A 16,992-nucleotide genomic window follows, 5' to 3' on the forward strand; every position below is an offset into this window, starting at 1 on the left:
AGTTCAGAAATAGCTGATTGCCTCTGGCAGAAGATTTTCCAACAAAATCTGATCAACCCTCCCTTTGCCTTTATTAAAGTAAAATTTGTGGATTATTTTCCCCATCTGCAAACAATGCTTATAGAGTTTTCCCCCCAAATTAATTTTTCCTTTGATTCAAGCTCTACCCAGCCTTACCAGAATAACACAGTTTATTCTGATATGAAACAGAGATTTTTTGAAAGAAAGAGGGGAAGAAGGGAGACAAGAATAGATTTGTGTGCATGCCTATTCCAAAATTCTTTACCAAAAAAGTCAACCTTTGAGCCATCTATACCCTCGGCATATATATGCAGCATGCTCTTAACAGCATGAGCAAAGAGGCAAGCCACCAGTAAAGACCCAGTTGCCCCCTTCATGCCACTTCCCTTCTAACATGATACACGTGATCTGCAGTATAAGCAGCACTTTATACCCTGTAGCATCGCAAACTCTTTGCATCATTCAGGAGGACTTCCTAGCACAAGCTCCCCATTGAGAGCGCTCAGGAGAATTGAGCTTTCTTGCCAGGGAGGGAAATGCTGTTGAGGAATATACAACAAGCCACTCCAGAGTCAAGATGAGGGTGTTAAGCAGGGTACCACCACCAGCTGAAACCAGTTCAGTCTCTTTCATGCACTGAAAGCTATCTAAGGCACTGAGAGGTGAAACTCATCTCAGTAAAACAAGGACCTATACAAAAGCTGTGCAATTACCTTTAAATACCTTAATTCATTTAGATGAAGGTGAGGAACGAGGACTGCTCATGGGGGAACTGGACTGTTCGTTGGCTAGGTATTTGCTTGCAATACATTTCTAGTGTAATAACCTCCTGGTGATTTCTTGCCTAGTTTTATTCAAGCACATCACTATAATTTTAAGGATGCACACTGATATGGGAAAACTCCATTCAGCTGGAAACACCTTGCTGATTGAACATAAATCATCTTAGGTAAAACAGAAGCAGTATGTGATGTATTTTCTTTGTTAGGTAATTGGAAGTCTCCACATCTTTTCAGTGATCCAGACAGTATGAAGCCACGCAACGTTCCCTGAATTTTGCCGGAAACATTTCAGAGGCCTTGGCTTGAGCTTTTGGAGTGATAAAGTCCAGGAGATGATGCAGGGCGGTGTCAGCAGTGGAGGGGAGAAAAGCCACATGTAAAGCTATGAAAAGGATGGGGAATACTGAGCTCTGTAAGGAGGTGGAGGGAACAGAGGTCTTTCACAGCAGGCTCCACAGTGCTGAACACTGTCCTTTCTCTCCCATTGCCTAAAGCAGCACAAACCCAGGAGAATAAGCCATGCTAATGAAGAAGTCTATTTCCTATTGCATAACCCTCAGAGCAGTGTTGGAAGAGCCAGTATCACTTTGACAGCCTTCCAGCATGGGTCAGATTCACAGCAGAGGGTTAGCAGTTGCTATTGGTCTTTTCTTCAGAGGTGAACAATCCTTATCTGGCCTATCCCATCTTGTTCACTAGGCCCCCAACTACCAAGTCTTGCTAAGATCTTGTGAGCTTGTACATTTCCATACTTCTGTGCATCAGTCCTTGTATCACTAGAATTAATAGCTATGGTACAGATCGGTACAGCAGAGAAAGAGCAAGTTTTGTAAAATTAAATGCTTTCAGACCAGTCAGGTTTAAGGAACTTCTTGCTATGTATTTGCAGAGCTGGCTGAGGCAATCTCCAACTTCACCACTTCTCCTTGAGAGCTCTTGGAGGACAGATGAGGTACCAGAAGACTGGAAAAAATGTAAACATAGTGTGTCTCTTTTAATAGAGGGAGAAAAGAAGAGTAAGATAGTTACAGACCAGTCAGCTTAACTTCTAGAAGCTTTCAAGGGAATTGAACTATCAAACAATTTGTAAGCACCTAGGAGATAAATAGGGAGATGGAGTAACGTCAAGCACAGATTATTCAAAAACGAGGCATGTTAAACCAACCTAATTTCCTTTGACAGGAAGTAGAAGAGAAATAGTTGATGTCCCAACTAGATTTTAGGAGGAGTTTGACACAGTCACGTTTGTCTTTCATAAAGTGCGAGCTGGGGCAACAATAGAGATAAAACTCTTTCAGAACACATGCAAAATAGATGGCCAGCAAAACTCTTTCCCAGAGTATACGGTTACCCAACAGTTCATGGTCAAAACAGGACTGCGTGAACCAGGACTCTGCAGGGGGCTGACAGGGGTTGATTTTAGTCAGAATTTCAATGACTCAGAGGAAATATATATTTTCATTAGACCTGTCAGTGACATGGGGCTGGGAGAAGTACTTTAGCACATTGGGAGGATAGGTTTTAAAGTTTAAAATGATTTGAAGTTAGAGAAATGATCTGAAAAAGTAGAGATGCCAGTCCATTGAGGCAACTAGTAAATTCAACCTTTGAGAAGGTTTAGCCAGCAGCACAAGCTACAGCAGGGAGACCAATCACTTGGTAGCAGTTCTTCAAGAAAAGGATAAAGACTTATCAGACAGCATAAGCTAATGCCTCATTTGTGTGAAAAGGGGCAAAAGCCATTTGAAGCTGTATAAGCAGGAGGGAGATAACATGTAAGACAAGTGAAGTAGGACTTGGGCTCTAGCCAGGACAGGGCCCCCCACTGGAGGGCTGCATCTAGTCTGGGGCACTGTACCTCAAGAGGACCATCAAGTTGGAGCAAGTGTAGGGAAGAGTCATTACAGCTGTAAAACACGACTCGGGAGGAAGTTTGGGAGGGCTGGAAGGAAAACACCAGAATAGCTTGGCTGGAAATGGAGTAGGGGAAGAGAAAATGGCAGCCTCTGCTCCAAGAAGTTTTTAGGACAGATGGACAAATATACTCCCATCAGGAGCAAGGTAGGTAGAACAGATCCTGCTCAGATTAGCCCCAGGTTGAATTCTTATGTGCTTTGCTCAATAGCTGCCACTTCACAACAAGGCAGCACATGTCAACAGGGACATAAGACAATTACCTTTAACTGTGCTTTTTTAATACATTTATTTTTTAGTGAAAGACTTAAGGCATGTAAGTGCTTTGTTGAACAGAAGCCAAAGCAAGCTACACAAATTGCACCCCATTTCCAAGTATTTCATTTATTTTGTAATTAAGCAATAATCACTGAGGCACTGGGCACTTCTTCAGGATTAATGACTTCCAGGGAGATGGGAGAAGATCAGACCTGCAATAGAGCCATTTTCCCCAGCAAATACCTATCTGTTATTGCCATCCTAAAATGAGTATGACACCAATAACGTACAAACATGTGGGTTTTGCTGTTAGTAGCTGATGGCTAGGCAGTAGGCATTAATAGAAGCATTAGACAATCAGGTTGCTTCAGTTTTCTCTCACCATTCCATTCAAAGCACTGTGTGTTGTTAATCACTTGGTGAATGAAATGGCTTTTTAATTGCTCAGGGTTACTTTTAGAAATTACAGCGTCGTCTCTCCTCCACAGCCCCCAGGGTTCTCTTAAAACCCTTCTCTTCCTTCACCTTGGAGAGAACCAGGTCCAGTGTGGCAGAAAGGAACAGCCGTTTTCTTTGTATTTCAGACACGAAAAAAATATGAACCATTTAAAAAAAGAGGATTCAAATTTTTAGTGCTAAAACCTTTCATTCCCATTGATCATTTAAGGACTAGGCTCACCTTAACTGAAGCTTTAGAGAATTCCCCGTGTTGACACACTGCCTGCTTCTATTAGTTTCTATACACTTTGCATTTTTGACAGTCAGAACTGACTACAGTCTCCAAAAACCACTGCTTTGTGTCCTTGGGCACAGAAGCCACCTCAAGCCCCCACCTAATATACCTCTCCAGAGTGTTGTTGGAGCTTTAGACATAACGTCAGGCAGGTCTGTCCTCTAGGCAATAAAGCCCAACAGCCATTCTGCAGGCCAGAAGAAAGGTATATCCCAAAAGGATGAGTGACTGCACAAATATTTCCAAAGAACTATGGAAAAAGCTGTCACAAGAGTCCAATGATCACATCACCAAGGCAGGCGAGAGGAGAAATATTTGCTAAAAACATATAGGACAATAAATCAGTTCAGTGTCCTAGCAGTTTTTGGAACAGTACTAGTCAGCAGGGATTTGCTCACTCAAATATTAAGTAACATGCTAAATGCAAGATTGATTCATCAGTAGGTACTTCCTACAGCAAAACTTTCCTACTGGCCATCTGCAGAACTGCTTTCAGGCCTTGTGGCTGCCTTCCCAGAGAAATTCACAACAATCATGTTTCTCTGCTCACTTTTATGCCTCATTTAAAAGTAATGCTTTTATGTCTGTTCTTTGAATGATGTCAACATGTTGCCCAGTCAGCAGCACATGCACTGAGGGATATCAGAACCATTCTCCATTGCTTTATTCTACCTCCTCAGCACAAGGAGCCCTGTTTGATAGGACGGTTTGAGTATTTAGAAACACGACTCAGAATAATTTCAGTTGGAAGGGATCTCTGGAAGTCTCTGGTCCAACCCCCTGCTCAAAACAGGGCCATCTCAGGTCAGGTTGCTCTGGGCCTTGTCTGCTCATGTTCGAAATAGCTCCTAGGCATGGAGATTTCCCCACCTCTGCAGTCGCAGAGTTTCACCACTCTCATGAAGAAAAAAAACTCTTAATATCCAGCTGGCTTTGCCCAGGTCCCAGCCTGCGTCCAACACTGCACTCCAAACGGAGCTGAGCTACAGCTTCTCTACACTGCCCTGTTGCTGCAGACAGCAACAAGATCCCCCTTCACCTCTGCTGTCAAAAAAAAAAAATCAAACTGCAAACCGTGTTTGCAGTTCCCATGCTGAAGTTGATGTCAGTGATCAAGCAAAGAACGTTCACTTTTCTCCCTGCTGTATCCGTTAATAAGGATGGGTGTCTATGCGCTCTGCTGATGTGCCCAGATGGTGTAATTTTAGAGATAAGAACTGAAAGTGTCAGGCAACAACTTAGTGGCACCAGGCCAGAGAAATTTTAAACTCTAAAAGCAACTTAGTCCTCTTTCTTCACATAAAGTCCCTAGTATAGGCCTGTCAGTGAAAGGCAGAAACCGCACCAGTCCAAGAGGGTGGACATCACTCTGTTCCCCAGCATAGCAGGGCAGCAGGACCAAACAACCATCAACTGATTTTTCTCCCTTCGGGAACTTGGACCCCGCAGCTGTAAGAGCGGCATGCACAAGAGGCAACACAGGGCACGCATGCAGCATTTCCAAGTGAGGCCTTTGCATCCTCTTGCAGGCATTAAACTGCCCCTTGTCCTTGTTCCTGACAATCTCCTCTTATCCCTTCCATAGTCCCTTCTTCTGCTTCTTTCTTAGTTGGTTGCCCCAGAACCAACATTTAGCAAAAAAAACAAAAAACTCACATCTCCTTATTCCCTGGTCATGCCTGCCCAAACTCAAGAGAGCTAATTACACCTATTTACATGAGGGAAAAAAAACCTGCTGGAGCTGCAAAGCTCAGAACAGGGAAGGGGCATTGCCAGCCACTTCCTTGCAAATTCCCAAGGCAAAAGCGATCACACAGACTCAGTGCCCAGTGCTCCAAAAATCAGTCCAGCACCTGAAAACCCATCCTGGCACTGTCTCGTTATGTCGGGGTTCTTCAGGAGTAAGCAGGGGGCTTGGGTGAAGAGGGCAAGCTGTGATCTGAGGAAACGCTAGGAGCCTGTGCACCTGGTGGGAACCCATCACTTGTGCAAGGCTGCCAGCCCCGTGTGCAGGCAAGCAGGGTGCAGCTGATACGCTACAACACATTTGCGACCAACCCACAGTCCCTTGGCCCCCAACCCTCTGCTGAGATTCCTGGTGAGCCATCAGCCGCTGCTCTTTTCTGAAACAGCCAATTTTGGGCAATTGCCTACTTAGTTACTACAAAGGACCATCCAAATAAGTGGTTCCAGCTACCGGGTCATTTCTGTTTGCTCTGGGGAAGACCTGAATAAGGGACTGAGAACTCACTCCATAAAATAGTTCCTTTTGTGGCGTTTAATCAAAAACAAGAACGACGGCTATTATAGAGACTTAACAGTACCCAATGCGTAGAACTGACAGGACTGTGGGTCTAATTCCCACATCATTTCGGGAAAGGATAACATAATACACCTTAAAGCAGCAGAACTCCTAGCGCTATATTTTTAAAGAAAAGGAAAGGAGGGAGGAGGCTTAAGGACTTGTAAATACTTTTAAGTGCTACATGGCTAAATCACTTCTCCCCTCTACCCATTTTCCCCATGTGTACAGAAGAGATACCAACTCCGTTTCCTTTTGTAAGGCACCCCAAGAGTTATGATGAAAAGGACTAGACAAAAACTAGGTTTTTCTGTCACTTGTTTCCACTTGTTAAGATCCGAGTGTCACTGTATGCAGTGGATATATTTCCATAAACAGGAGAGAGAGAAGGTAGGACTTGGAAATCTCCTCCCTGAGATCAATGAGCATGTGAACATGAAGGTGCCCAGGCTTCAAGCCAGCATCCAGCAGTTACAGTTCAGTTGGGGGCGGGGGCAGGGACTGTATGCGCCGACCTTGCACAGGATCTCCTTATGAGACAGCAAAAAGGATGCTAACTCCATGCTAACTCACATACACTCATGGTGCTCAGCCAGAAAGGTGTAAAGAAATGCTGACTAAGTTAAGTGGATCAAGCCTGCAGATCTGCTCTTCAAAAGAGCACAACTTTCTTAAAGGCTTCTCCCATTGCAATGACATTCTTTTGAGGTTCTTGCCCTTACTTTTTTCAGGATCATCCATGAAGATGGCTTCTCTGGAGAAGATGTGAAGCAGTACAAGCCAGTGGTCTATAGCAACACTATTCAGTCACTGGCAGCTATTGTACGTGCCATGGATACCTTGGGCATCGAATATGGCGATAAGGAACGACGGGTAAGTTAAAATCCAATGAACACCGCTGCTCAGGTTCAAAGAACGGAGCAACCCATGGCACAGACAGGACTTGTTTGCACAGTCTAAGTATCTTGGAAGGAAAAGGAGGAAGGGAGGATGCACATTACTCTTGTATACCTATTGCATATGCAGATTGTGCGACAAGTAGATGTACAGCCTCAATTGCAGATGACATGGTTTGTACACCTAAGTGAAATGTAGACCTGGGGACTCTGTTACAACAGCCAGTCTCCCCTGCTCTGGCACTGACCTTTTGTGCAGGAAACAATTTTCTGTTGACCTAAGGACAGCCTAGCCAGAGGTAGACAGACTTGGGGAAACAGTAAGAACGTGTGCTATGTATTGTGCACATGCTGGAGACAGGCTGCAAAAAGAAATGTCTCGAGGAAAAGTCTTGCTGCTGTTCAAATCCCTTCCACCAGCCTGCTAACACAGGAAAGCTTTTAGGATTAACTTCACTTTTGTGGGGGCTTGACTGGCTTTTACTCACATATCCCCCATGTGAGTGTGCCCACAGACAGCAATTTTGCTTGCAAACAAACAGATATATTACTTTAGCAAAGTTTTCACCAGGGGGGCCTTAGGTAGCAGCTTTAACTCACATCTGCCAGGATAACTATCGTGTCTGGCAGCCTTCTCACACTACACATAGGCCAGCCCAGCCTTTTACAGCTGCTGCTCTATGGTTACTCCAACCAGCACCTTATTTTTGAACAGGAGCTCCTCTGCCAGATGCTTTTTTGCCTTTCTCTGCCTTTCCATTTCACACTTCTGGCTCCAAGCAAACCCTAGAGCAGTCAAAGCCTCTTTTTGCATACTCCCAGACAGAAGTAAAACTACCCTGTTTCACTGGCAATAAAATAATTTCAGATTAAAATCCTGATAAAGGCAAAGTCCTAGAGCCACTGGGTTTATCATGACTATTTTTAGGCAGCTATTAAATGACAGATGTACAGCATACCCCAAACTCCTTATCTAACAGTTGATAATAAAAGCATTCAGTGGAAAGGATGCCAAAATCCTGCTGTGTTGTTACTGTATGAAGAGGTAACTTGCTTCTCCCACTCACAAAGGGGTATTTTGATTTCTTTGCGTCTAGGGATTTTTCCCACAGGAACTCTAAATTGCGGAGACGCTTCTATCCCAAACGTAGAGATGATACAATAATGGAGTTCTTGTGAGCTTGCCGAGAACTAATGCTGATGGCTTTAGAACTGAATACATTAATCTGTTGATTACTCAGTGACTCAGCTCTTAGCAAAGCAACATATCTTGTCTCAGCTAAAAACCTATGCCCAGGAAAACAGAAACAAATCATTTTCCGCATCTGATAAATAGTCTGCAGCAGACAGCTTTAAAATGTAAAATTTCCTTTCTTTTTTTAATGCCTGAAGTCCTAGTTCTAGGAGGGAAACTCAGGACTGCTTTAGTGCCAGGCCTGGCAAAGCATCAGAGGGAGTGCTGTAATCAGGACTGCCAGGCATGAGAAATAGAGTGACTGGCCTGCACAAAACGTTACATCCATTCATGCTCCTATGGAAAAAGATAACAAACATTCCTAGGATCATAGGATAATTCAGGTCGGAAAGGACCTCAGCAGTTGTCTAGCTCAACCTCCTGCTCAAAGCAAGGTCACCTCTGAGATCAGACCTGGTTGCTCAGGGTTTTTTTTAATCCAGCCTGGTCTTGAAACCCTCCAAGGATGGAGACAGCACAGTCTCTCCGGGCAACCTGCTCCACTGTTTTCCTGTCCTCACAATGAAAAGATTTCTTATATCCAGTGTGAACCACTCTTTCTAATGTATGCCTTAGGGCAGCAGGGATCCTCAGTTGTGTTTCAAAGAAAAGTTAGATTAAGTTCTCACCAGTCTAGTTTCCCCTAAGGTATTTACTCCCCGAGGAATGACTCCTGCCTTACAGTGGTTCAGTGCTGACTGCATACAGACAGACAAGCTTACAAGGCTGCAACAAACCACTGAAATAGAACAGCAGTCCGGGAGGGGATGATTCAGAGCATCTCCCCCCTTTGTAGACGTTAGTAATGCCATTTCTTCATCCAACAGTAGAAAGAGGGGAAAGAAACCAAGTCTTTCAAGCCTTAGTCTTCTGCTTGCTCCTTTTTCTTAGTCACCCTGCCCAGAAAGTTGGTGGTATTCGTATGTAATAGTGTTTATTTTAATCTTACAAAGAACTGTATGGTCCCCGCTATTATTAATACACAGCTGCTATAAAGAGAGGCCATTAAACAGGGGATTTGTTGAGTGTTATGGTACATGGTTCATCCCTTTTCAGGCAAAGCTTTTCTATTTTAAGAGTCATTCCACAGGCAAGGGTTTCCAATGCAAATCTTTTCGTGGGGGATTTTCCCCTACTCATCACTTAAGCCCCCAAGAGAACAGGCCTCAGGCAAGCAGAGCCAGGACTGTGGCTGCTCCAAACTTGGTTCAGCAGCCGGGAAGGAGTCACAGGCCAGGTTATTCCAGCTTCCGCCCAGGACTTTGTGGGAGATGCATCTCCCCCTTTATTTCTTCAGAAGGGGAGCAAAGCTCCTCCCTCCCAGGAGGGAAGCTCACCCTCCTCTGTTTATTAAACACGAATGAGATGATTTGTGCTTTTGCTAATGAGATAGAAAAAACAAATCCTCTCTCCTCATTTTTCTCCTGCCACTAATCATCCCTCCAGCATTTAGTCTAATGGAAGTGAAAGGTTAGAGGAAGAGTCCTAACAAAATCTGTTAGCTTTTGTCAGTCAAAGTGAGATCAACATACGAAATATGAGCTCAAGAGACAAAATAAGTCAAAGTCACAAAAAGGAGATGTTCCAGGTCTCCCTGACCCTTTCTGCTGATAGGGACCTCTCCCCAGTTTAAGGGCAGAACAGCCCGCGTATAGGATTTCACTTCCGTATACTCTCCTTGTTCAGGGGAACAGGTTTCCTTTCAGCTGCTCTGTGCTTGGCCCATGAAAGGTTCATGGTTGTGAGCAGCATCTGGGTCTTTGTTTTTTCTCCTTCAACGCAGTGAGACAGAAGCACATCCTGCCATCCAATGTCACGTTGTTAGCAGAGCACAGCCTGAAAAGTCTAGAACTGAAAAACCTGTTCAAAGGCAATATCCCGAATCCCTCACAGTGCAAGAGTGTTGGGGGGGAAGGATCAACCACTGACAAGACAGAAGCCCGGGTAAAGAAAGAGCCTTATCTGTAGGCATTCCTCATCTTCAGGGCTCCCAGTGTCCTAGTTCAGGCTCTCCTGACTAGCAAAGAGCAAGAGATCACACGAAGGAAGCAGGGCAGCTTTTTGGCCTTGCATTTCTACTCCAACTCCTCTAGCTGGCCTATAGCACGCTACTTAGTCCTGACCTTTCTAATCAGATTAACAGACAGGAAAGAGTTAGGCCATCACATACAGCCTCTGCATTAAATGGGTCTGAGGTGCAAATTTATTATCAAAACAAACAAAACCAAAAAGCTCCCCCCAAAACCCTTCTTGCTGATACCCTCTCCCTGCATCCAAGCAGAGCAAAGGGGAAATGGAGGGTTAGAGTCAGTAATCAAAAACTCAATACAAGCATTTCAATCTGATCAAGAGCAGGCAGGAAAGCAATGGATTTTCATCCGTTTAAACAGACAGGTCTCGAGTCCAGCTTTAGAAATCCCAACCGTAAGGCACGTACGGTCTCTTGCCACAGCAGGTCAGTGCTGACTTCCAAAGCCAGTAGGAAAAACAGCCCGTACAGCCCTGCCGAGGGGAGCCCCGCTAGAGCTGCGGCCACGCTCGGGGTGCCGGGGCCGTCCCCAGCTGCAGCGAGCCTGCCCGCGCCGACTGACAGCCCAACACAGCTGCCCAGCTGGTACTCACAGCCACACACCCCCCCCAATACGCTCATGAGGTTATAATAATTCCTTTGTATGTCTGCATGTCCTGCTCCTCATTGGTTTTTTAGGCACGGAAAGCAAGGGAGCAAAAACAGCTGTAGAGTGTGTTCATAATGGCACAAAACAGGCATGGATAGGGTGCCTGAAGATTTCTCAGTAATTTTTCAGACTCCCAGTCGCATGGATCATCTGATCCAAGTTCCTGAGGCAGCAGGTTTCACAGGTCCGGGGTTCAATTTCTAGGGAATGCCCTTAAAATTGAACTGTTTTCCCAATAGGAGTCTGGAAACATCTCCATTTCCACTATGAAAGGGAATACTAAAAAGCAGTTAAGGTGCTAGCCATTTTTGAGGGGGAATTTTTTCTCTTCAGGCTTTGCAGCAAAACATGTCTGCAGAGGCCTTAGGTGCCAATTTATACAAAGCTTAACTCCTGAACTGTGACCTATGCAAAGATGCATTCGTGACATTTTAAAATACCGGTTGGTAATATACAAAAAAGCAGTGGTTAAATTTTAATCTATTTGATCCATTTAATGTAATTAAACAACCCACGAGAGCCTGCTGGCACTGGGGCTGTGTGCACTGCAATTGCACATATCTGCTTTTAAAAAAAAGCAGGCTCAGTGCCTATAGCCTCATGTCCTGAGCCCCGTCCCCTCGGCACACACCAAAGGCAGTTTTAGGAGCCCGTCCTCTTCCTCTCGCTCCTGTTAGACAGGGCAGGGCCGAGGGATACAACCACTCAGCTGCCTTCACGTGTTGTCTTCTCGCCATTCGAATGGAACAATGTGTGGGAGAGGTCCTCCTTCATAAGACCTGCTCATTTAAATTGGCTTTTTCTACTTCTCAGCTCAAGATATTTGTGGATCTTGCTTCATTTCAGGCAGATGCCTGCTTAGACTAGCTGTCTCCTACTGCATTTTGCTAAATGAAGTTTTCTGAGAAATGCAAAAAGCTACTAATGTCTTTGGGCAGGCTACAGAGCCGTGGCACCGGTGAGGGAGGGCAGGCCAAGCTCAGGTTAATCAGGCACCACAGGCTCATGGAAAGCCCCCTTTTGCTGATTTGTAGCTAGTAGGGTGCTCCAGGGAACAGACACAGGATAGCCCATTGCCTGTCACTACAGCAAGGACTCAGCCAGCTCTTGCAATATTTGTGTGCTGTTTGTAAGCACACAAATTGTGTTTGTAAGCAACAGGAGCTTAACCATGTTGAAGCACAACCAAGGGCTGCTGTTGTACAGGAGCAGGATGGAACAGGAGAAAAGCGGAAACAGCATAACGGTGCATTAGCCACTCCATTAATTTTGCCAGGTAGTCTGCATTTGTCTAGGTGTCTGGCAGCAGCTGAAGTCTGCCCGATTGCTGAATGCCCTCTAGCAATAGCCACAGTACACATACAGCCATCCCTGCGACACGTGCTCTGCTGGGTTCATCACTGCCCCAGACAAATATTTCAGCCTTCCCTTCACTAAGATGTAAAGATCTATCAGGTTTTTCCATCAAGACCAAAGCCATCTTTATTGTTCACCTCGCTTCCTCCCTCCATTCTGACCCAATGAGGCACATCTCAGTTACCGTCATTCACTGGTTTTGACCAGTGGAGACAGATAAAAGGCAGGGCATTTTTGGGGAGGTGAGAAAAATTAAACAAAAAGGAAAGCACTTGTTATTTTCAGTCTGCCTTGTTGCCAGGGAGATGGTTGGCTCATTCAAGAAAGACTTGTTGCTGCTGGCTGAGATGGCCAATGCATTGGGAATTATTGCTGCAAAACAAGGGCAAGGGAGAAAGAATGAACACGAAGAACAAGGGCAGCCCCGAAGCAGCTCTGCTTGCGTGGCACGTGACCCAGGAGCCCCGCTGTGCCGGTTCTGGAGGCGCATTTACAATAAGCTCAATCTCCCATATCCCACTAGTCTGTTCTCCCTCTTCACCACCTTCCAATCCCTTCAGCCCCTGAAAACACAAAATCTTTCCGTAGTAAATAATCATAGTAAAGTAATAGAGTATGAAGAAACTTTATAATAGTCCTTTGAGCCAACTAAAAGAGCCTGAAACAATCAGTCTAGCTCTATGTCTTCACTCTGCCTCTTAGGGAGAATCAACCACACATCACCAGGAGACGTCTCAGCCAGTTCAGCTGAGACGCATAGCAGGACCCAGGAGAGCTTGCTTTGCTGCAGCAGCAACAGCACACCATCGCTCCACACTGCTGACAAAGCTAAAATTGTCGTCACCAAGTCAATAATGTATGATTTTCCTTTAGCAAAAAAGACCTCCCCAGTACCTGTGCCTGTTTCTATGTAGTCACACTACTAAAGGCGGCATTCAGAATGGAGACAAAATAAGTTTATATCATGGCTATAAACAAACACATCATGGGTTGCTCCGGCAGACAGAGCTGGGCCTAAAAGAGCCATCTAGTTAAATAAGCAGGCTGTGGAGATGGAGGCTGGCAAGTCACCACAGAGTTTTACTTAGCCTAAGTTTGTTAACCTGTCCTCCTTTCAAACCTAGGTATTTACAACAGAAAGTGAGCAATTCGTTTATGGCTAAAATGTGATCTTAGAACTAGCATCACACAGAGTACAGCTATTTACAGGACAAAAATAGTAGTGATAAACAATAGTCAGAATCTGAGTCTTGTACAAACGTGTAACAGTGCTTGTGAGGAGAAAAACTGAGTTTGTGAAGGAGGGAGATGATATCAGTTCTGGGGAAAAGGGGAGGTCAGTGACTCAATTAGAAATAGCCTAGAAAATCTAACAGCAATCATAACAGCTAGATGCTCTAGACAAGTAACCAAATTTTGCAGAAACCACTTCACCCAGCAGCAATATCAACTAACCCTTCTTCCAGGAGAAGGCCATCAACCACCAACAGCCCTCTAGAAAACAAGCTTTTCTTTCACCTTCACTTCCCCAGGGTGGCCTAACATATCCATGTTCAGTTGAAATCCCTAAAGAGGGAAAAAAGGCCTTGTGAAATGGAGCTAGGAAGGAAATGAGGGAGAGTGGGTGGCAGCAGCAAGATACAGATGTGCATCATTTGAAATAGTGCTGTCTGCAAAATGCCACCTTGTTGAGTGTTTGACATGCCAGTGTGATGTTTTTCAAGTTGGTCCTGCTTCATGATAATATCTATTGTGCTGGCATGGCAACACTTTAATCTTCACTTAAAAGTAAACATTGGGTCAGCTTTTTGGATTCTCTGAACCTATGGGCTGGCACAGAGTAGTGGTGAATGGGCAGCAGTCAGGAAACAGGATGTGATAGAAATTCAGTTGTTCCAGCAGCTCCTCTGCAGTCAGAAGCCTTATCTTAAGGAACACTTAGGCACATAGGGTTCTGTCTTTAGGGGTGTTCCCTGCCCGTTAAAAACACTTTAAACTACCCTGGGGCCACAGACCAGATCCTCAGAAGTGCAAAGCACTGCAAACAGACTCCCTGTGGGGTGATGCAACATGCGAGGGGCTCCTAACACTGAACTGGTATCAGATCCTTTTCCTGGCAGAGCTCAGGGTGCTAGCTTTAGACCTTCAGTTGGGTGGGGGCTCCATCACATTCAAAGCCCCAGGCCCTCCTGTTCCAATTCACCTTGAAGTAATACATAACCCAGAATACCTTTAATGAGTTGAGAGCCATGAGGATGGTTTCTAGGAGATGCAAATGAATTCCTGAGCCAAAGAACTCTCTAGTTCTCCAGGACCCAAAACCCTCTCAACCTAAGCTTACAGCAAAACCCATTCTCTTAAACACATCATTATCTGAGTGAGCAAGCAGATGCCTTTTGGAAATCAGTGAAGACTTTAACAGGGATTGGAACCAAGCCATTGTGGGTTAAGAGCAACCAGGCAGAGGTTTTTGAAGACCAAAGGACTATTTAGACTGGCCCTTTTGGGCATTAAAAGTGTGGAGGGACAAGAACAACCTGAGGGTATTTGTGTGGGAGGACCCAGTGGAAAATATGAAATGCCCAAAAGGTGACTTCTTCAATGAAGTGAGTATTACCTTCCTCTTCAGCTAGTCACCAAGAAAAAAGCATTGTCAGATAAAGTCACCTGGCATTGCTTGCTCCCTGGCTGGTGGAAGATACAACCTCTCCAAGTGCAAATCCATCTTCAGAGCTTTTTTCTAGTGTCTGCTTTCAGATGCCAAATTTCAGTCCTGATTTCGGCATAGTGCAGAATATGAGTCCTCCAAAGGGTGCATTTGAAAAGGATCTCCACATCCCCCAAAGCTACACACCATCCCTGCTCACCTGTGAAATGCAGACCCCTTGCTAGAAGGGGGTTACCCTTTCCTATCTCTTGCTTAAAAGCTCTCTTTGCACTGACAGCATGATGGTTTCTTCCTCCACAAGCTTTGTGTTTAACACTGGTTTTTTGGATGATGCAGGGAGTATTTTTAGTCTGAAAAGAAAAAAATCTGTTCCCTTGGAAGAAGGGCTGCCTGCCTCCCCTTGTGAGATTTGTTATTCAAATGCAGCTGCAGTTAGCACTGCCACTGAGGTTTTGCAAAAGAGGCACGTGCACTAGTGGCACAGAGCAGAGCTAGAAGCCATGGGATGGTGACATTAGCACTGGGTTGGTGGGAGGTATGGTGCTGCTTTGCCCCACTGCAAGATTCTGGTGGGAGATGACTGCTCTGGAAGCCCCTAGAATTGCCAGAATAGGGCAACACAAAAGGATGAACCATTCAAAAAGATATGAGAGAACAGCAAAAAAGCATTGGCAGAGCACAGCCCCCAGGAAGATGAAAACCTCCTTGTGGACAGCAAAGGGGTGTCCATGCAGGTCCTGAAGGCAGGTATCCCTCCAGAAACCTCCTCAGAGGGCCTGGCCACACTCAGATTGCAACAGAGAGACCACAGCTTCTAGGAGTTGTGTGCACAGTTTGAGGGTTCAGAGCTGCTATGGGATAAGTTGAAGCATTTCCTTGCATGGTTTCTTTTGGTACTGGGAGAAACTGGGCCTTCAGAGCCCTGTGCTGTAATGGGAAACAGGCAAGAAGGTACAGAGAAATCAGTGCTGATACCCTCCCAGTCAGAAAAAGGTGCTGAGGCTATGAGAAATCACTTCTGCTTTGAGCCCTGCTCTCAGAACAAATTCACCAATGCAAATGTCAAAATCCACTGGAAAAAATCACTTTTAGACTCATGCTTTCTGGCTGCAGCAGCTCTTGGCAAGGAGCACTGGCTAATCTGGACAGGGGGAATGCAGGTCAGAGGAGGTCTGGCCCCAGGAGGCAATGTGCTGCGCTACCACTAGACCTATCAGAAGCCAACAAGCCAGCACTGCCCTTCTCCTGCAGCAAGGTTTGGGTACAGGCACCTTACAGCTGTCTTAGGGCACCAAGACAGATTCCACCCCATGCGCCCCAACCACCATGGCTCTGCACAGCCACTCCCAGCACAGCAAACACAGCTAGCTATTTTATGAACAGGGCAAACTGAGGTGCTACCACCCTAGAAGCTTCAAAGATGCTTATAAATGTTTCTAACCACATGGATGGTCAAGCACTTGCTAAAATCCTTCCAGAAACTCAACATTTGAGACTCAGGCTCAGATTGCATCTGGCTACAGCGATCCCCTGCCCCGAGCAGGCATGGTGCTGTCTTCAGGTATGCTTGCAAGTCAGATCTCCCAGCAGCAATTTCAGATAACTACAGACTACTCAGCACATTTCAGATACGTGTCAGTTATTAAGGGGATTTATTTCCATCTCTTCTGGGAAGTGTTTGGAAGCACTGCTGAGTCACACTGCTTACTCACCAGTTTTGAGAGCCACTTAAAATATTTGTTTTCCAAATGCCTTCTATGATGTTCCCATTATTTGAATGTCTCCAGATGTAAAACAAAAATTTATACAGGGCATCCCTAGCCCTTAAATCTCTGGTGCGCAACTCACACAAAGGCATAAAACACATGTCTTGAGAAGGGACCTCTCCCTTGGCTCTGCCATTTAATGTTTATTCAAAGTGAGGTGGCTCCACTGCAGTGAGCACAGACTCTGCTCACAAACAGCTTGATAGCAGAGGTAGGCTGGGCCCGGGGTAGCTGCTGATGAAATAGGAAGGAGCAGGGAGGAAGAGGCAGGGAGGAGGGAGAGCCAGGGAAGGCAGCCTTGCTGCACCCAGCACACAGGAGAGGAGAGCTGGTGGCACTGGCTGCCTCCCTCAGTAATCCCAGGTGTCCAACCCATGTCTGCTC

General features: G+C 45.4%; 1 protein-coding gene across 2 annotated transcripts in view; it reads left to right on the forward strand.

Moving 5' to 3' along the window:
• GNAO1 (G protein subunit alpha o1) overlaps nucleotides 1-16,992 on the forward strand; it is a 166,858-nt gene that overhangs the window by 50,072 nt on the left and 99,794 nt on the right. For both annotated transcript variants that reach the window (XM_068955270.1, XM_068955269.1), the window contains exon 3: nucleotides 6,742-6,883. In XM_068955270.1, the coding sequence (XP_068811371.1) occupies nucleotides 6,742-6,883 (142 nt within the window). The remainder of the gene's footprint in view (nucleotides 1-6,741; nucleotides 6,884-16,992) is intronic.

Source organism: Struthio camelus, chromosome 10 (assembly GCF_040807025.1).
Source record: "Struthio camelus isolate bStrCam1 chromosome 10, bStrCam1.hap1, whole genome shotgun sequence".
NCBI classification, from domain to species: Eukaryota; Metazoa; Chordata; class Aves; order Struthioniformes; family Struthionidae; genus Struthio; species Struthio camelus.